Genomic DNA, 21,521 nt, shown 5'->3' on the forward strand with positions numbered 1-21,521 from the left:
TATATATATATATATATATATATATATATATATATATATATATATATTTTTTTTTTTTTTTTTTTTTTTTTTTAAACTCACACTTACCTTTGTTTTGTGCAAAAAACACACATAATGCAATGAGCACTATGACCACCAAAATAAGTACTATAAGAAAGGTGAAATCCCTCCTCCGGTCATAGAATTGCAGCTGAGTCCACCTTGTCATTTTCCTGTGCATTCAGATGATAATTCCAAAAATGAAAATATGAGATATTTCAAGCTCTATAATGTCTTTTACTCCATAAATACATGTAGGCAGACTGTTTTTACATGCTGTGTAATTTTCAGACTGGCAGTATACTGCTTACAATATCCTGTCTAAATTGTCTGTTATTTTATAGCTATGTTCCTGTCAGAACTTGCAAGCCCTATAAACACTTACCTATTAGTACCGGATCCACTGTATGTCTCATCAGTGATCAACTGGTCAGCTTAGGCTGTTACTGATTGTCCCCTCCCTAAGCAAACTTTTTTATGTACTGTGGAATGGCATTACAATCATTTATGAAGTTCCTTGGAACTCACACCCTTTATATGATACTTTCGAAAGTCCAGAAAAGTGACTCAAGTGAGGTCAACAAGGTGTAGGTGGGTGAGGCTGGGTTTGGATAGATGTGATTTTCTTTTTTTTTTTAAACCAGCATTGGGTATGTAGCCAATGCTACACTGCTAACCAGTGTTTAGTGTCATTGAATATACATTTATTGTTTTCAAATGAATGTTCCTATGTACTGTCAAAGGACAGAAAAATATTTAACAAGATAAATTCTTTAAAATTTGCTTTAAAAACCCACTTGTTTCGAGTTATGTGTTATTTACGTAACACTATATCAGTGCATATACTGTATGTGTTCACATTTATTTAGCACCTTTATAGACTCACCGATCACTAAAAGCTTTAGACTTCTGTATGTTTAGTGTCTTCTAGAATAGCAAGTTTATATTCCCGCTGTTTATCCATCATGTGACTTTTTTAACTTTCTTAAGGATTTTACAGAAAATCAACTGGTGGTAGTTACATCATGTAAATTTAAGTTATGAAGTGATTATTAAGAGAAATGCACTGTTGTATTAGAACAGCTATTAAAATTAGCTGTTTTGTTTTTTTTACTGCATTTGGCAACTAGTCTTTTAAATTCCTTGTTTTTAATGTTTACTTTAACTCTCTTTTGACACTCAGCACATGATGGTGAGCATGACTAACTCTTTATTCTTTAGAAATGTGATAAATGAGACTTATAGATAGGATGTTTAAATGAAGGAATAAAGCCTTTTTAAAAATAGAAAGGTAAACATGATCCCACATGATTAAAAATGGATCTCAATAGCAGCAAGAATAAAAGAGCTGTGATGAGATTAAACACAATAGTTTCTGAGTTTAACGCCATAAGACATTTAGTCCACACCTCTGTTTGCTTTTAGAAAATAATTTCTGAAACACTACTCAACAACAAATATTTTTGTTTGATATGTCATGGAAGACTGCACTTTTTGTTTCAACTGTTTTAATTAAGAACAATAATTCATAGTTACACAGGTTGCCCTGTGGCTCAACCAAGTCACTTTTATTCCACAGTCCCGAAGGAAGTCAAGCAATATCAAAAGCCGCAGTACTTTAAGTTGTGGAATTGTTTATGCTGTGTTTTCAAATGCTCACCTAGGCGTTGTCAAGTGGGTATTAACTCACATCAGTATTCTTATCACTGCCTGACTGACGCATGCCATAGTGGTGGTGCAGTATTGACCTATCCAAGATAAGAAAAACATTAAAGTCTTAGCATGTGACATGCAGAATAAGCAGCTGTTTAAACATCCTGGTAAAAAAAGTAACTGGCTTATTATGAACTGTATTTAAATTTGGTCCGGTTACATCATTAATGGCGGTCCTTTGATTTTTTTTTTTTTTAAAACAAAGAATAGCGACTATATCTACAAATTGTAGTGTTTATGTCGCAAAAGATGATGAACGTGGGCTTTGCTGTGCTCTGTAAGTAATAATACAAGTCAATGTTGCACGTATAAATCCAATGATATCTGAATTAGATCTGTAACTACTGAGTAAGAAACTGTTGCTATGCTGTTTACTTTAAAACAGAAAAAGGACTGCTACAAAGTGGTTCCAAAAACAGAGCCTGGCTTTACGTGACGTGTCCCAAGCCATAAAGTGTCATGACACAGTCAGTAAACACAGGGGTGGAGAATTATCAATTAAACTCTGGCAGCAATCATGCTAACAAACGCACCCATTTTTTTATTACTTTCTATTTGACACAACTGATTGTGTGCAGATTCAAACACACAAAGGATGAGAAAAGAAGAATGAACACTGACCAAAGAAGGAAGGAATGATTTCAATATTTATGAATCCATTTCAAAGTAAACAAAACAAACTGATTTTCATTAACCCTTTATTGACCATGGGCCCACAGGCGGGCCCATTTTACAGGTAAATTTGAAGGGCCGGTCAATAAAGGGTTAAAAATGCTTTGTTAGCGTGAATAAGCAATAAAGGTCTTCGTTAAGACACAGGATAATAAATACAATCTGCAACTAAACCCCAAACAGATGCAGTTATATTGAAATACTTTAATTAGGTCTCATAAAACACCATATGCAAACTGCTGCTGTCTAAAATAATATGACTGTACTAAAGAAAAAGATGCAATTTTATGAAGCATCTGATCAAAAATTACATGAAGAAGCTACTGACAGAGCCAAAGCTACAATATGACATATTTTGAGTTTTCATGAACAGTTCACACAGCAAGTCAAATTAGTGAGTTATTTTTCAAAATAATTGTGGCAACAATTGGAACTGGATGGTCACGCAAAGTCCACAGCTTTAACTCTCAGCTTCAGCCTGCTTCTGTCCCTCTTTCGGAGATTCCTCTGTTTCTGTTTCTGTCGCCATTTGGGCTCTTCGACGCTCTGCCTCTGTTATTGTCATGGGGTGAAGAGGGAAAAATCCAGCCAACCCTACAGAAGATAAGTGAAGACGACAACATTCACAATAAGCATTTCAAACAATACAGAGCAGACAGGTAAATGTCCTAACATCTTTTTTAACTTAAGGATAATGATTAAAAAAAGGATAAAAAAGAGATAGTATTATCTAAATACTGACAATTTTCACTTGGTGTTTTCAGTAGGAATTTACTTTAGTCGAGTCGACGTTTGATGTTTCTTATAACCACAATATAGCCTTGATGTATACAATCTGTGTTTCTACAGTCTATTGATGCGAATGTCATCTGAGGGCACAGCAAATACATCACAGTGCAAAAGTTGTAATTTACAGTGTGTGCAAAGCAATTAAAGATTACAAAACCTTTTGAAGAAAAAGAAATAAAACGCTAAATAAATATTGCCTAATAGGTGTAGATGCCTGCAAAAAAAATCAGGAGTAAACCAGTTCTCAGGAACAGAATGACAATAAAATTTCCCAGTGATTTTCAAAAGAACACGTTTATGCAGCAAATACACACCCAGGAGTTTGGCAACCGGCTTTGTAGGGTGTGCTCCACATCCAATCCAATACTTGATTCGGTCGAAATTGAAACTGACGAGTTTCTCGTTGTAGAGGTTCGGAAGCGGGTCGTAGGAACCCAGCTGCTCGATATATTTACCATCTCTTGCCCTTTTGTTGTAAGCTGCCACAATGCGATAAAAGGGTCTGTTAGCCTGTTTGTGGCCCGCAAGAGCCAATCGAATCACAACATGACCTCCGTGGTACTTCTTTAGTAGGAGTGATGCTAAAGAAGAAAATAAGCATCAAAAGCATTGTCAAAGACAGGAAAACATGACTTTCTTTAATTGTTACATACCCATATATGTAAGTATATGATATACTATTATAGGCATTCAACCACCAAATACAGAAACACATTAAAATCTTACTTAGCACCCACTGTTGTCAACATCTTAACGCCTTAAACAAAATTACTTTATTAAACAATCTGAAGCAATGGGAAGACTAAATTTGAAAAGTTCTTTTGCATTTTATTTTTGTTATGTATTCAGGTTTTGTTGAATCCGTTGCTTTTCCCCTTTTTCGTGAAACAATCTCTGCTCCTGCCCTGCACATAAACTCTACTTATATTAAATGTTCTAACTAAGATTAACCTGTTTTAGAGGCAAATATAGCCCAGTACTGCCTCTCATGTGAAAGGATTTAGTTCTTTATGCATTTTACGTTCATTTTAATTGCATAATTTCTGATTGTTCGAAGGAAAAAGAAGAAGAATTGAACAGTAAACCATGATTTTTTTCTTAGTATTATTCATATTAATAAGCTTTGCATGACTTTGCTTGCATTTAATCAACCCCACTAAGTGCATGTCTTTGGACTGTGGGAGGAAGTCGGCGTACCCAGAGAGAACCCACTCAAACATGCGGAGAACACAGAAAGGCCCTGTTCAAACCTAGGACATTCTTGCTGTGAGACAACAGTGCTAACCACCACGACAGCATGCTGCCAACTAAAAAGTGTAATGTTCTCATATACTCTGACAATAAGCGTGATATTTAAAAAAATAAACAAAAAAAGACGCATACTGGTATGCTGTCAAAATAATTTTGAACACAAGCAATTGTGTTACACTAATTGCACTATTCAGTTTTGCAGTTGTAGTTTGTATAGTTTTTTTAAGACTTTGTGTAACTTTTTCTCTCATTACTTTTTATCTTTATTGCAGCTGATAAAACTGCAATCTATGACGCAAATCACAAATTGCGCAAATTTCCTAAAGGTGCTCCATTGGATAGAGATCTAGTGACTGGAGTCCATTTGACTACAGTGAAACTAGTTTGAGAGGATCTGAGCTTTGCCCCAAAGTAAGTCTGAGCAACCAGAAGATGGGTACACTCTGGTCTTAAAGGGATGGACACGATCAACAACAATATTCAGGTACACTGGCATTTAAATGATGCTTAATTGGTACAAAGGGGCCTGAAAGTGAGCTGAGAAAATGTCTCCCATACAATTCCACCATCACCAACAGTTTTCATGTTGTTTACAACAAATTCTGACCCCAGATCTTCTATTTTCCAATTTTGGTGAGTCTGTGTGAAGTGTAGCTTCAGATTTCTGTTCTTAGCTAAGAGTAAATGGGAATCAGTGTGATCTGCTGCTGCTCTGGCCCATCTGCTTCAAGGTTCAATGTGTTTTACATTACACACGTTCTTCTACACATTTTGGTTGTCGTGAGTGGTTGTTTGAGTTACTGTTGCCTTCCTACCAGCTCAAAGAAGTGTGGCCATTCTCCTCTGAATGCCATTCACTGGATATTTTCTCTTTCTCTGTAAACCCTGTGGATGGCTGTGTAGGAAAATCCCCCCAAAATACTCAGACCAGCCCGTCTGGCACCAACACCCATGCCACATTCTTCCACATTCTGATGCTCGGTTTGAACAGGTCTACCCATATGGAAAAGAAATAGTAAAAACTTATAAAAGACTTGCATAAGATGTGACCTACTTCATATAGTGAATCATATAAGGCTTAAATGATTTACTCATGAAAGTGGCCACTTTCTCATTACTTTCATATATTGTTTAAGTACGTATCCAAAACATACAAGTTTCATTTATATAATTTTTCAAGGGATCTTACATCTGTTTTCACTCTTGTATGCTTTTCATACAAGTTTCATACAAGACAGATACAAACTTTATAAGATTTATATATATCTTTTCCATATGGGTATATGCCCACATGGATAGAGTTTCTGCCATGTGATTGGCATATTAGAGATTTGCATTAATAAGGTATGAGGGTGAGAATTATAGGGTCGAGTTCCTACTGACCACAACAATGGGGGAAAAAAGCCTGTTAAGACTTGGATACTCACATAAATGTACCATGGTGTCTGCGGAAATATCCTGCAATAGGCAAAGAGTCACATTTAAAACAAAGTGTAAATAGCTATATTTTATAAATAACACATGAGCTGTTAATAGGGTTGCCAACTCCCTGAAAAATAAATAAGGGACGCCTCATGGCCAGGGCTGGGCGACCCGATTGTCTTCACCCTTCCCAGTGTGGGGAATTTCTTAGCTCTTTTTTTGTGTGTGAAATTATTTTTTTAACCATTTGACAAAGTGCGTCCCTTTTCAGCTCAATACTTTTGTTTCTAAATACGGAACGATTCCCTTTTTCAAGGGACGGTTGGCAACCCTAGCTGTTAATAATCCTGAAAAATATCATTAAACCACATCCGAAGGTAACCTGACTGCACAGGCTCTCCCGTTTTAAGAGCGATGGGTTTGAAAAATAAAAATAAGCAAAACTTACCTCAGAGGATGCGTGTAGGACGTAAAGACAAATCTTTTCAGATGCCGCCGCTTTTTAACTCCTTGCACAGACGATGTATTAAACGATAAGAAGCGTATGTTTTCCCCCGGAGAGACAGTGTGACTTTCCTTTAGGGCGCCGCCATGTTTTAAAAGGAAGTTACGTACGGCGGCGTAATTTCATCCCCGGGACGCTAGATGGCGGAGTGGCATTGCTGTCTGCTGAACCACCGTCTACAGAAGGCCCGCACCAGTTATTAATCTGTGCAAGAAAACTAAAGTTAGTAGCGGAGTTTATGTATCAGACTGCAGTATTTCCTGAGTCATTCTGGGGAAACGACAGCCTGTAAAGTGCCTCTAGAACGGCAATGTAAGTAATTACACATCTATGAAAGTTTATAATGCAGGTCATTTACGACCGGGGCACTTCAGGGAGAGGCAGAAGTCGTAATAATCTTTATGACAGTAAAAGAAGACATAAGACATAAAACATCATACATGCATACATAACATTGCTTATTCAAGCCAATATATATTTATTTTTTAACAATTATTTTCTAAACATTGTCCATTTTGCATCTTACAACTTTCAAACAGTATGCAATATTACTCTCACAGCCATCAGGATATTAAATACCACCTTGCTCGTTAATTGCAAAAGATGGTATTGTGTTCATTATTTTATGTATATATTTTTTTTCCCTTTTTTATGTGTTCTTTTTTCCTCTTCCTTATAGTCATATTCATTTTTGTCTATATATTTTTGTTGTTCTTTTCAATGCCGCAGGACTGGCACATAATTTCTACAATAAAGATATTATGATTCTGATTCTAAATTATAGGGACTACAAATGTAAAGTGTAATTCAATGGAACCAAAAGATGGCCACAAAATTGTACTCAGGGAGAGTACTCAAATTCTCAATGCTTTTGCTGCTTTTATCAATAAATAAAACACAGATTTTAGAGCTCCGTGCTCTGTATTAATTATATTCATTCTATTCAGGGGATGAATAGGCCGACATCAACTGTGAATACACCTAAATGAATAGCCAATTGAACCTGAACGAATATTGACAATACCAGCCATTTCATTTATGATTATGAGTTGGTAAATATTATCATCTGTCACACAAAGTAACGCTCTCTGGGTGCAGCGGCATTGTAGGTCATGTAATTCTTCTTATCCTGCCCTTAATTTCCACTTAACACATCTTGCATGAGCAGCACTTTGAGTTTCAAATGAGTTTTGTACTGCTGACCTCATGGCAGAGTTCCTGAGAGTGATCATGAATTTGGGGGGGTCATTGCTTTTCCTGACATGTCCCAAGTTTTCTGGCTACCCGTCACCCAACTGCTCCCCCACCACTGCTGGTCTCGGAACATGGTGATTTCACACTTCTGTTGTGTAAGGCTTGTTTTTCTGCGAGTGTGTGTGATGCACATGTGAGGAGAGGTCACCGAAGACACACAAAAAGAGATGGGCCCTTGTTTGTAATTCTGCAAATGTCCAACTATCGCTGGATCACTCAGAGCCCGCAATCGGTTAAAAGAGACGTTACTCAAGAATATGTTTTTCATTTGCTTGTTTTTTTAATTGTTTATATGCCACATTTTGCTCTCAAAAAATCACACGTACAAGAATGAATCAAAACTAGGAATCATTCATGCATGAAGCATTACATCTGTGTATGCTGCAAAATATTTTACAAGTAAATAAAGACAATGCTCTCCAGAGTTCCAAAAATGAAAAGCATTTAATGGTATACTGTGTTGAAAACGTATATAACTATCTAACTGACCTAATTTATCATTATCATAACCCCTAATTGTTTAATTTGACAGAATAACAAGATTACAAGCATATTAGTTTAAAAGATTTGAAAATTTTGTCATTTTGGTTTGTCACAGAAATAATTTCAACACTTAAAACCCTTTCTTGTCAACACCCATCATTGGAATTTGGATCATTACTGAGTGACCATGTTTTTTTCCTTCTGTGTAAAAATCTGAAAATGAATAGAGGCTTTACACAGTTAGGCAGCAAACAAAATGCATCTTACATGGTGAATCGGCAATGCATGATTATCTGAACGGTGACATTGATTCTAGTTGTGGCTCACTCTCTCGTGAGGACCCCATGCTCTTTGGGATACCAAGACGAGTTGTTCGTCCTCTAATCATCTGTGACAGTTCAGTTAGAGACGCTCAGATGACCAGATATTTTACTAGGAAGAAAGCAAGAGGAGTCTGCTTTAAATGAAAGAGGCTGCTCCAGTTGTTTAAGCCATACATGTCTGGATTTAATTTGATTATGGGGAAGACCCTACTAGTGTACTCAAAACTTAGCTTTCACGTTGTGTCCTTTATAAAAGCGCCTGCCTTTAAGTGCAATATATAGGCAATATTTACATTAGAGTTGCAAAAAAAAAACATGCTTTCCTCTCTATGCAGTATAACCATAAGTTGAGTTAAAATTCATATTATTTGCATCAAGAACAGGATACATCTTCTGGCATAATTGTTTACATGAGTAGAAAAATTTGAAAAATCAATCTTAATTCATAACCTCAGACTAGAATGTTTTTGACTATTTGAAACACTACAGTACTAGGTGATTTTTACATTACCACTTTATTCACTAAATGTCTCACACTCAAAGACAAATTTCCAGTACTGGACCGGATAGACATTCACCCACCACTGAAATAGACACACTTGTTCAATTGCTTGTTAATGCAAATAGCCAATCACATGACAGAAAAACCTGCTGAAATTCAAATTGAGTTAGAAGAAAGGTGATTTAAGTGACTTTGAACATGATGGCATTTTTTAATGCCAGATGGGCTAGTCTGAGTATTCCATAAATTACTGATCTGCTGGGATTTTCCCACACAAACTATCTTTAGGGTTTACAGAGAATTGTCCTTAAAAAGAGAAATTATCCAGTGATGGCTGGTGAGTTTTCTTGAACATGACATTGAGTTTACTGCACTCAAATGGCCTCCACAGTCACCAGATCTCAATCTAATAGAGCACCTTTGGGATGTGGCAGAATGGGAGATTCACATGATGGAGCAACTGTGTGATGTTATCATTTCAATATTAAGGTTGTTTGATATAGTGATATAAAAAAAGTCATATCATGACATCATTGCTATAGCAACACCTTGTTTTTACATTCTCTAGTGTGCACAACAGTAAGATAAGCCTAGGCAAGACTCAGAGTGAGAACTGGTATTTAGTAAAAAGGGCTACATCAAAAACAACAAGGCACAGTACTTTGTGAAATATGCAAAAAAAAAAATATCTCTTGCTGCTGAAGGTAGAAACAACAAACTGGCTTAACAACTTGAAGCAAAAACACACCCTTGAGTACAACCTTATATGAGGTAAGAAATGCTGGTGATGTGTGAACCAAATATATATATATATATATATATATAGAGAGAGAGAGAGAGAGACAGAGACAGAGAGAGATACATATATATAAAATGAGTCAACTAAGTATCAGTAGTTGCATTCCATATGGGATATGGATGGTTAGGGTGTGTACTACTGAAGTCAAATGGCTTTAGACTTCACTTTAAGGGACAAATATCAGAAATCCCAAGTATTCAACTGAATCCAGAACTGCTTAAAGGTAGACTTATTTGCTGAAAGACACTAACTACCTTCTGTTGCAATCAGGTCCCTCCTTGAAACTGTCAGATAAAATCAATGACATGTTATACATCTTAGAAAGATGGCCGTCTTTTCTATATTTATAGTCAAAGCACTGCAGTGTTTTTTTTCCTGTATATTTTGTTAAACCTGAAAATGTGAAATTAAAAATGTGCATAAAAGGAGAAGAATAAATCTCAAATCAAATCAAATCACTTTTATTGTCACATCACATGTGCAGGTACACTGGTACAGTACATGCGAGTGAAATTCTTGTGTGCGAGCTTCACAAGCAACAGAGGTGTGTAATCTTGATTGATCTTGGGGTTCTTCAGTTTTACTCCCCTTTTCAGTTAAATGTCATTTGGGTTCGCATAAGAAAACTCACAGAGCCAGTCCAGAACCAGTCATGAACCACATGACAAGATAGGCCAGGAGAGATCTTTATGTTAGAATAAGAGGTGAAAAGACACTGCAGAGGTGAATTTTTCATTTCTTGCCTGTTGAACAATGTTGAGAAGTAAAGTCAACAGCTGTAACGCACATTTTCATCATATTTTCTTCACATCCCTAACGTAAACAAATATTGCATGTTAATAGAAAGAAAAATCATTTTTAGAACAAAATATAGCTGGATAGACGTGTTTTAATCAATAAGCATGACCTAATCCTACCGTCTAGGATACCTCATAGGTCCTTTATTTTCCTGACTTTGTGTCAGGTTTCTTTTTAAGACTACTAATGTGCTGGAGGGACATTCAAAGACACTTAGTTCCCTCTTTGTTCCCTAGTTGGTGTTTGACATAGGTCATAATTTAAAGTATGGAGTATTATCTTGAGGTGGAGGTATTTTGAAGGAGACAGATGCAGCAGTTTCTCGTGTTAAAGCAAATTAATAGTGTGCATGTTATGCTGACCCTAATGAGCATTAAAGAAAATGTGCATGTAACTTAAGATTAAGAATGATATTTTAAACTTGGCAGATTTACGTTCATATTCATAAGATTCATCAGTGTGGTTAGTCAGAATAATGGACCTTTTGAATCACAAGCACCGTGTGACTTCTAGACTGTCAGCTCTTTGTGATTTCCTCTGCTTTTTTAAGCATCTGTGTCCTTCTTGAGCGGAGATAGATGTTATGGTTGCAGAGAGCACCTAATGGAAAGACATGATTTGGTCACAGATGGGGGGTCAAGTGATCTCCTTTTTCTGGAAGGATCTTTCAGATGGTTGTGCTGAGACTAATTGTGATTGCATGCAAAAAGGACGCATTGCTTATATCTTCACTAACAAAGAGACCTTTTCATTTTCTGTTTCTTTTTTCTAATATTTGTCAACTCTCACAGCCACAGATTAAAGAAAAGATGTTCTGTGTTCTTTGAAATTGAGGGGAATGTGTTTGTCTGCCTAAGTCAATAAAGTTTTGAATGTTCCAAGTAAAGCACAACTTGTTTCTTGTGAAAAATAGGGTGTAACCCTAATTCTTGGATTTATCGTTCATTAATGTTCTCACTAAATGTTTTCTAATACAATTACATTTGCTCCAAAATGATGCCCTGGCTTCTTTTTTATGAAAAGCAAAGAAGAGTGTAAAACATATTTTGACTTGGACTTTATTGCAATCATTTTGATTTGGCCCAACACAAGCCCAACATTTTAAAACTATTATGTAGATTAAGTTATGTAAATGTTAAAAATTGTACTAGCCAGAGCGTTTTGAGATTCTGGCTCTTTCCTGTTTTGGATGATTTTTTTTAATTGTTATATTAACATATGTTTTCACTGCATAAATTTCTTATGCTTTATGATTGGTTTCCATCTGACATCCATGCCATAAAATGCAATAGACTGCTGGCTTATTTGTGGTTTATAGGGTTTCTAAAGTAAAATGGGAGGCAGAGCTTTCAGCTATAAGGCCTCTCTTCTATGGAACCAGTTCCCATTTTGAATTTGGGAGACAGAGACTCTCTTCACTTTTAAGATTAGGCTTAAATCTTTCCTTTTTGATAAAGCTTATAGTTTGGGCTGGATCAGGTGACCCTGAATCATCCCTTAGTTACACTCCAATAGGCCTAGGCTGCAGGGAACTTCCCATGATGTACTTTTTCTTCTGGAGTCATCTCTTTTTGCTCTCTGTGTTTAAACACCACTACTGTATTTAATCATTAGCAGTTATTAAACTCCAGCTCTCTCTCCTGCAGTTTGTTTTTTGGTTCTGGGTTCTGCCGGAGGTTTCTAACTGATAAAAGGGAGTTTTTCCTTCCAAATGAGAAGCTTTTTCAGTTTTAATGCTAAAGATGCTTCTCGGGTGAGAGGTGAAACATTTCCAAGAAACTTAAAGAAGTCCAATCACTTTCTTTTCAAGATCCTGAAATTAAAGAGTTTATATGAGGAGAGTCAAGCACCCGATGGTGTAATAGTTGTCTGTAGGTGCTACGCAGAGCATTGTAGACCCACCTGTGCATGTTGGATGTGTGTATTGTCAAACACGGGCTATTCTGTTTGGTTTGCTGTTGCAGGCATTTTTGGTGCTTCTCGTCTGCCACTTTTATCTTAGTTTTTATTGCTACCTACTCTTTGTGGGGACCAACCAATCAGCATTCCATCTACGTGTAGCATCAGCAGTGTCAGCGCTTTGTGCTGGGTCACACAAGTGCATCTCTGTCATTGGTTGTTGTTCAGTGCAATCCCCTTCTCTGCATAGGCAAATAGCTAAGCAAACAGACACTAAGATTCGACCCTAAATCCCCAATCAGGCTCAGGAGACTGTTACAAGTTGGTCGCAGAAAACAAGAGGAAGGGGATGATAGCCAACAACTGATTCTTTGCTATTTTGTTCAGTTGTCTGTTACTATTGCAACAAGCTTGGTGGGTGTATCAGTGAGATTTGAAGTTTTTAGGAGAAAACTATATGAACATAAGCTGAAATATGATGTGTATTTTGTCAGACTGAGAGTTCTTGGTGCAGTTGTTCAGGTTGTGTTTCATTTACGTTTACGTTTATGTAAATCTGCAACAAACCTGTGACAAGCCTGTGACACTATGAGTGCAGTGAGTTGCGTGTAGTCTATGTTCACATAGACGTACAGATGGAGAGAAAACTTTGGTTGGAAATTCAAGCTAACATTAATTTATTCACTTTAGAGGTTTAGCACAAGGTAAAAGACAAAGTTTTTTTTTTTTTAAATCAGTAATTGTACTACTGAATTTGTGAAGTTAACTAGTTGCTTGTTACAACCTAAAATGGCAGCGGGACACTATACTTATAAATGTAATTTTAAAAAATAAATAATGTGCAATAAGAAGACACTAACGCTGATTCAGAGTTCAGTTAACATATTGCATGTTTATGTAATTTTCTTTAGAGGTGAATTAATGTTTAACTGATACAGCGTGAGTAGAATTATTACCACTTTAATACCACTTTAACTGAAATCAAAAGGGACTGTAGCATTATTTCTCTTATTTAAAGTCTAAAAACTTCTAAAAAAAAATCTGACTTTTGGTTACATGAACTAATAAAAATGGGGCAGCAATGGGGCGTCTCCTTGTGGAGTTTTCATGTTTTCCCCGTGTTTCTCACTGGGTTCTCTCTCACTTCCTCCCAAAGTCCAAAAACATGCAGTCAGGGTAGTTGGTGATTCTAAAAGATTTTGTCTCCCTAACTGACTGACTGGCGACCTGTACAGCATGTACCCCGCCTCTCGCCCTATAGTAGCTATAGGCTCCATCCCCTCTGTGACCCTTAATTGGATAATGTGGAAAGAAAGTGGGTAGATGGAACTAAAAAAAAATAATGTAAAATAAGGTGATATGTTAACTCATTTGGGCACTGATAACACCAGTTTCGATCAATAAGCTACAGATTGAGACTTCGAGACACATTTTTATTTCCTATTTATTCTTTTAAAAAAACAGAATGGAAGACATTTCACAAACAGAAAAATCGCAGGATAATCATATATCATCCAGTGTATGCCTGCATGATCAGCTCATTGTAAACATCCGCTTTCACCAAGACAATTTCTCAAAGCTTATTTCTCATAGGCAGTCTTATGCAAAATAAAAATAAACTTTGGCCTTGTGGCCATGTAGAAGAAATATGAATAGACAAAAACATTTTCAGTTTCCAGTGAGAAAATTGCTTTTTGATGGCCTTAACAACATATTTAGACCAAGTGGCTCTGTCAGAGTAAACACTGATTGTAGAAAAGTAGCGCATAAGATATTGTTTGTTTTACCCTACTATGACAAATATAGTTGCAGTAGAGAATCAGATTATGTATATATACTGTATATGAGGGATTGTTACAGACTAAACATTCGGTATGCATTATATATTTATAATTAGCTTCATCTTAAATTGCTATAATACTAAAACATTTTATTTATGAAAGAGTGATGACTAACTAATTTGATATCACATAATATATTTTCCTAACAGTTTTTATCTGTTAAGAATCTTTACATTTACATTATATGGTTTTATTTCAGTAAAGAAAAGTAAAGAATTCTGCAGCACAGATCTGATCCAGCAAGCATATCTGGAGCATACATCCCTAAATCTCTGAGTACTTCTTTAATTAACATTTTGCTTCCTTTTTTAAAAAATTTCTGTGGTCATGTCTTGGAAAGACACACATATTTTTTGCTATTTGTCTTTTGTAGAGTCCTATTGTGCATGCACAATGGCGTCAGGGTAAAAACTGTGAACATTTACTTTAATGGATATGCTTTAGCTTATTAAGATACAAAAAGACGACTTAATCAACGGTTATATTTACATTATAAAACAGCCACTGGAAATGGATACGGCTGATTGAAGATAATATTACATATTCAGTCAGCGCATCACATTGTGATTTCTGCTATAACAGGTCATGACCTGCTTCCTGTGCTGCTGCTCTCCCCGGACCTCTGTTGGCAGAGCTGAAACGGCAGAGCCACACTGGTAGGTTGTGTGAGAGGACAAGTGGATTTGGCATGCACATCAGAGCGTGATACCCAAGCTTTTTGGTCCTATCACATGCCACACACACACACACTCACACACACACACACACACAGAAGTACAACACACACAGAGCATTTCTGGTCGTGTAAAATGGATTGTAACACTGGCCACTGTAATGAAATGATGCCAGCAACCCACAGTATTCCTTTACAGCAAACTCACTGAAGGTTTAAGAGTACTTTTCCTGTCCATGGTTGTTATTACAACATGAAAAGAGAGCTGTAGCACCTTTTTAGTGTCTGCATTTCTTGTTTTTACATTTTTAATCATCTGCCTGTTGGGATCGGTCAAACAGTAGTTCTTATGAGATTTGCCTGACATTTCATGTGCTGGACAGATCACAAATTAATTTAGTTTCAGCTCGAAAAAGTGAATTTTAGTTTAATTAGATCAATAAACAACTTTCTAATCAATAGAAAAGCCCCTCTGGATGTGTTCTAGTCAAACCTTTGAAGGGATTTTGAGGCAAGTGACGAATATCATCAAGGACAAATTCTTCCAAAATGCCAGTTGACTGATTTAGTAGCAGACATGTTCACGCATGCTTCAGGGAAATCTGTTCGTCTGTGATCTTCCACATTTAGGTGTTTGTGTAACCTGTTTATTGAACACCCAGTAGCAACGCAGAGATTTCTCAGTGTGCAACTGTAAAAATGCCCTTCTCCGAGGATACTGACACTAAACCAAGAGCAGCCTTATCTTAGGGACATCGTAGGCGGCCATGACAAGTTATACACCATTTAAAATGTTGCATTATCTCAATGCGTTTGTGCAGGTCTGAGGCAAATGATCAAAGACATGAGATCAGCGGTTGGCTATGACATGGTACCTTGTTTATGCAAAACTCAGAGTAGCAGGCATCGCATTAAACTCTCGCAACATCCTTACATAAACAGATGTTAAAGAAACGGGTGTATTCGAAATGGAAGTGTGATTTCGTTTGACAGTAAAACAGAGAGGACTCCTTTATTGGTTGTCTGTTGCGTTAAACAGAAGAGGGCAGGTGGGCTCTGCTGTGGGGCGATAAGAGCCTCGGGATATGAAGACAACAGGTCTCCTAACATATTGTTTAAGAGGGATAAAGGAGCACTGTTGAACTTTCTGAGGCTTTGAGGAGACAACAGTCATCATCAGCGCTTCATCATGTGCCTTGTATTTTATGCTTATTTGTCTCCAGTTGCTTCCTGGTTGTGAGATTCCTCTTATTTCATCACTTTATATTGTGTGTCTTTGTGCACTATCGCCACCCATCAGACTAGTTTTGGACTCCTTTCTCTCTATTCCAGACCTCTATCTACTGTGTCACATCACTAGATTTGCTGTTGGTGCCAAGTGAAGGTGTTACTGAAGATAAACAGAATTCACACTATAATGAGCAGTGACAGGATGTCACCCACTCTGCCACAGATCAAACCCCAGCCTGCTGCTTCTACCCTTGCACCCACCTGCACCCATCCAGCTGAGACCGCCCGTTTGTGTGATGTCACCTGCAAACCCCACTAATTTCCGCAGAACCAATCAGCCAGCTGATTCTGCTGCAACAAGACGGCAACACGTACTTTCAGTTCTTCAAAACTTGGTCAAATCTGATTGCGTTGCCTCATTTTTACCAAGGGTGGACCGTCTTTTGTTTCTCACTTGCCAAGTCCTCTGATCTCTGTAAATCCACAGAGAGTTGCCCCCTCTAAGTGGCCTTTAGCCGTGTTTGATCATCAGTTGAGTTATAGATTTCTCCATGACTCATAATTCAGGCGCCAGACTTAGATGTCAACGTAACACATGTTGTTTTTCCTCTGGCCCTGCCACACATTGTGTGTGAGCGCGGAGTGAGTGCATGGAGAGGAACAAGGAAGGGAAAGGATGTTGTTTGATATCTTTTTGCTCTAAAGCAGCACATAGCAACTTTTTTTGGCTTGCCCCAAAAGGAGGCTATTTATTGGACCAGATAAGAGACAGATCAACTAAAGAGTGATTTTGTAGAGAAGTGAAGCAAAATCTTTCAGCTTTAACAGATTTTTTTTCCTTTGTTCTTATCACTAAAATCTTCTTAACCTCCAAAGATGGGAGTCAATTTTTCTTTAAAAGACTATTTCCAAAAGACAAAAGGCTTCTGCACACTATAGCTATTTCATGATTGTACATTTATTTCTGTTTTTCTTTTCCAAGTTTGTTTTTCCAAACTCACTGGCTTACTTTTTACCTTTCACTATTTCACCATGTCTCTTTATTTTTTATACACACTATGTACTGTTTGTATCGAGCCAGGATGAGACTGAGTTCACATGTTGGCTAATTTGTTCTGAATGAGTTTAAAGAATCGCTGCCTCCTTGCTCTCCTTATTAACCAAATGTCACCTTGTCAGACCCTACATGCCTGTTCACAGCTCCTCCCCGTGCCACACATAATGAGATGAATATCTCACATCAGCTTTCTTTAATTACAGTTACAACACATCGTAAGCTTTTCACCAGTCTCCTCCTTAGAAGGCATTTTATACTCTCTCTATCCTGATAAAATAATTCCCATAAGGAAGTGATTACACATTTGGATAACTCTGCTGTGAAAATGTTTCAAGTTAACAAGGCAGTAGTGGAAGTGTAGCTCTCTCAAAGCACCACGCTGTTTCATTAAGACCCCACCCCCACACCCCCAAAGCCTTGAGCCTCGCAGTGGAAGTAAACCATGAATTGGAGACATGGTGGTAGTAAAAGTATTCAATATTCATGCAATGAACAACTTCCTTTTTGTATGTTATGGGTTGCAGTTTATTTAATAAAGTGAGTTCATGTACTGAGTATTTGTGCAGATGTAAGGTTATTCAAAAAAAAAAAGAACAGAATGTATGGAAGCTTGTTTACGCCACTAAAAACATTTTTTTGTGAGGCATCAAAGGTTTGGGTTATTATCTCAAAATTCTGACTTTCAATTTACCAAATTTCTGAAAACAATCATTCAATACTGAGAAAATATTGTGAAATAGTATATTGCTAAGTAGAAATTGTGAGATAATAACCCAGATTTTATATTTAGGAATGGCAACAAATGTTTTTTTAAATAAGTGGCTGATATTTGATTTATTTTACTTTATATATATTTTATTAAAAATTCAGATTACTTTTCTAAAACTATGTTATGTTTTGTGTGTAAGATCTAAATCTATGAACCGTTACTTATTTAGTTTCCAAATTTTGAGTCTTGAGTTTCTTTTGTTCTTTATAAACAGAGACATAATTTAAAAAACAAAAAACAAAAGAATGAGCAGCAGATATTGAAAAAAACAAAAAAGCATCTAAATCTAAATATATTCAGCACACCGTTTGCTGTGTTCAGCACACTCCACACTCACCTAATGAAAGATAAAAGAACTGTTAAAATCTAAATAACAATAATGTTTATATCGACTTTGTTCAGCTCAGGAGCAGATAAAGCCTAAATTGGCGATGCCTCTCATCAAAGGTGTTTTCTCTTTTGTGTGCCTCAATGTGAAACCTAAATGCCGTGTATTGAGAGAATACATGTAGATAGGAGAGGGGGAGCGGGGGGGGGGGGGGGAGTCTTCACCTACAAGCAAAAAAGAAACTTTGGTAATTGCCATAACACAAATAATGAGAGGCTATGTAGGAAAGTGTTTGAAGAGTGGTCCCGATCAAGATAAGATTGGAGACGATATCGTGAGAGAGAGGAAGTGTTTTTCTGTCTGCTGCCGCTAAAAGGAAACTTAAGTGACAGAGTTACTTATATGAGCTGTGCTAAACCCTGCAGAAACAACCAGGCTAAATGAAGTTTAGGGTGTGACAAGGACAAGCATGAGTCAGACTCCACTTGTGCTCAGATGCATAATGCATGCATGCATTAGGGCTACAAAATTTTTGTTTGGAGCAACATGACGCTCTCAGAAAATTGCTTTTGTCCCTTTTTTGATTATAAATCATTTGTTAGAAGTAGTGAAGCAGCAGTCGCCCACTAGTGGACATGCTACCGCCATATTTATGGCACCTGATAATAATTTTAAACTAATATGAAAATCACTATTAAAAATACTCAAAATCTTTACCAGAGTGTGACAGAGTTTCTGTATCACCAGAGGTCAAATTAAATCAAAGCTGCCATAAACATATATATGTGTATATATAATAAATAAATATAAATCAGTATCTTTCTTCAACACCTCTGATTCTGTTCATATGATTCACAGCTCTTCTTGTGCAATACAGAATTAAACATGCTTCTTTCGCTTTTTATTCACCTCTAAAGTTGTGTGTTATTTTGCAAGCTTGTTGTGTTCCTTTTGCACAAATAAACCTGGCAAGCTATCAATGCATAAGGCAGTGTAACTTTTAACTGGGTGAAAATTGTTACTGTGAGCCTGCAAATTGTGACATTAAAAAAAATGTGAGGATGTAACCCAGAGGGGAAAAAACACCTGTATAGTCAAAAATATATATATATAATAAAACCTGAACATCATCACACATAAATGCATGATAATGTAAATTTTTCTGCACACTGCTACAGCTTTTCTTTTGGGTGTAATTATAAACAGTTGCATAGCAAATTATTATCAGGCTTGTAATAATTATCATAACAGAGGCAAGACTTGGTGGTGGTGAACCAATGATATTTGGAATGCGGGATTATTAGCTTTATTTGCGTGTCTGTGTGATTTCAGAAACACAGTGAAGCCTACCTGTTGTGGCTTCGGAGAGAGAAACTGAGAGGTGGAAATGTTTGTGAAAGAGCACGCTTTCCGTAACAGAAATGTGCTGTTGTTTGGATTTCACATGATTGATGCTTGACTTAATCCAGTGCTCTTTGCGGCTTCCCAGGAGGGTGAGGCGGTCTCTTTGTGCTTTTCTGTCCCATGTGAAGCAAACCAAAGCGGGAGAGTGAGGGTCATAGCTATTCGGCAGGATACCAGATCCCTTCCCACCGGCACATCTGCATGTGAAATCGCCATTTCACCCCTCCACACTCCCTAATTGTTGCTAAAATTATTTGTGAAATTGCCTTCCACCAGGAGTGTTTTCCACGGCAATTGTCACACAATTTTATATGCACGGTGGGCCCACAGAGTTGACACATGCACCTCTTCTTTCCTGCCATATGTGCTCTTTCTATTCCACTTTAATAGTCATAGCGCATTATTTTTTAAACAATTACCTTTTGAGCAATTACGCTTGTGCGTACTCCAGCGGGTCAAGTCAACCTGTTGTCGTCAATAGCGGGTCGATCCAAATGTTGTAATTACCACAAAGGCTATATAGGAGCGTTTTAGATGTTCATGTTGCGCACATTTACTTAATTGAAAGGTTAACAAGCCAAAAGCATCTCACACTCAAAACCTCGCTAAGCTGTAGCGCACTTTGTCCATTCAGAAAACACACCTTCAGTCCTTAACTCGGTTATTTTTGGGCCCGACTTTTTTTCCTGTCTTTTTTCTCTTTTTTTAATTCAAACCAGCGCATTAATGGAAGAGTAACTTTTGCATATGGATACCTCTATCGAACACATGATTTTAGTAAATTCATTTAGATATTTTTCCTGATGTGATTTTCCATATTTTCTGTTTGTAATATGTAATAATAGTCGATTGTTTACAAGTAAATATTATGATAACATGGTAAATATTTCAAAGGCTTGAATTTATTTTATTCACGTAACAATCGTAATTTTTCTGTGTGGGAAATTCTATCTTTGCCTTCCGTGTGTTTTAAAATGTATATATATATTATATATGGAAAGAAAGAAAGGAAGAAAGAAAGAAAGAAAGAAAGAAAGAAAGAAAGTTGTAATTTAAAAAAATATTAATATTCCACAGGGTTACACAGTTGGGTGTGATGAAGGCAGCCCCACACAAAAGATGGCTTTACAATAACATTTAGATATATTAACATTTTGAACTGGTTTGGGTGTACGGGTTCTTATGAGAGAGGCAGCAGTGGATTAAAAGTGGAATGTGTTGTTCTGATTGGTCGGCCGGCTCCTGGCTAAACCCACTCTCTTTCATCCATAAAAGAAAGGGCAGTGAGCCTATGGGAGCGCTCGGCTGTCTCCTCCTACGCCATGCACGAAAGTTGGCCACTTAAACTACTTCCAACCAGCCAGCAGACATTACACTGAATCCAAACTACACCAAGGGAAAAAGAATAACACTGCATTTTATCTACCGCAGATACTTTGGGTGCAAATCATCCATTTTGCAAACTTTCCTTTGTAGAAATTTTTTAAATTTTATTTGATGCTGTCTTTATTCTCTCTCTCTCTCTTTGGCATATCTATCGCAGCAGAGGAAAGCATCACTTTTATTTTTTCCCCCGGTGGAAGAAGGGCTAGTCCAGTTTCTCCGCCTGGGATTGGGATTTGACAGCAGCAGAACATCTTGTTTTCAGCATTTTGATTACATTCCGGGTTTTTTTATTTTATTTTATTTTTTTATTTTTTTGGCTTGGACTTTCTAAGAGTAGCAGTTTCGAGCAGACCCCGGTTTTGTGTTTGTCTGTGTAGCTACAGG

General features: G+C 37.0%; 1 protein-coding gene across 1 annotated transcript; it reads right to left on the reverse strand.

Moving 5' to 3' along the window:
- Positions 1 to 2,381: 2,381 nt before the first annotated feature.
- Positions 2,382 to 6,478, reverse strand: mrps16 (mitochondrial ribosomal protein S16). Its single transcript, XM_063472996.1, has 4 exons — positions 6,335 to 6,478; positions 5,892 to 5,922; positions 3,528 to 3,794; positions 2,382 to 3,018 (listed from the first exon to the last, which is right to left on the reverse strand). Exons 2-4 carry the CDS (start codon positions 5,902 to 5,904, stop codon positions 2,885 to 2,887), a joined length of 414 nt encoding a protein of 137 aa, XP_063329066.1. The 5' UTR covers positions 5,905 to 5,922; positions 6,335 to 6,478; the 3' UTR covers positions 2,382 to 2,884.
- Positions 6,479 to 21,521: the final 15,043 nt, after the last annotated feature.

This window comes from Pelmatolapia mariae, linkage group LG5 (assembly GCF_036321145.2).
Source record: "Pelmatolapia mariae isolate MD_Pm_ZW linkage group LG5, Pm_UMD_F_2, whole genome shotgun sequence".
NCBI lineage: Eukaryota > Metazoa > Chordata > Actinopteri > Cichliformes > Cichlidae > Pelmatolapia > Pelmatolapia mariae.

Bases quoted from the DNA above. Each gene is read 5' to 3' on its own strand.
- mrps16 (XM_063472996.1), bottom strand. The intron at 3,019-3,527 runs GTGTGTATTTGC...TATCTTCTGTAG, and splicing joins GCCGGTTGCCAAACTCCTGG to GGTTGGCTGGATTTTTCCCT.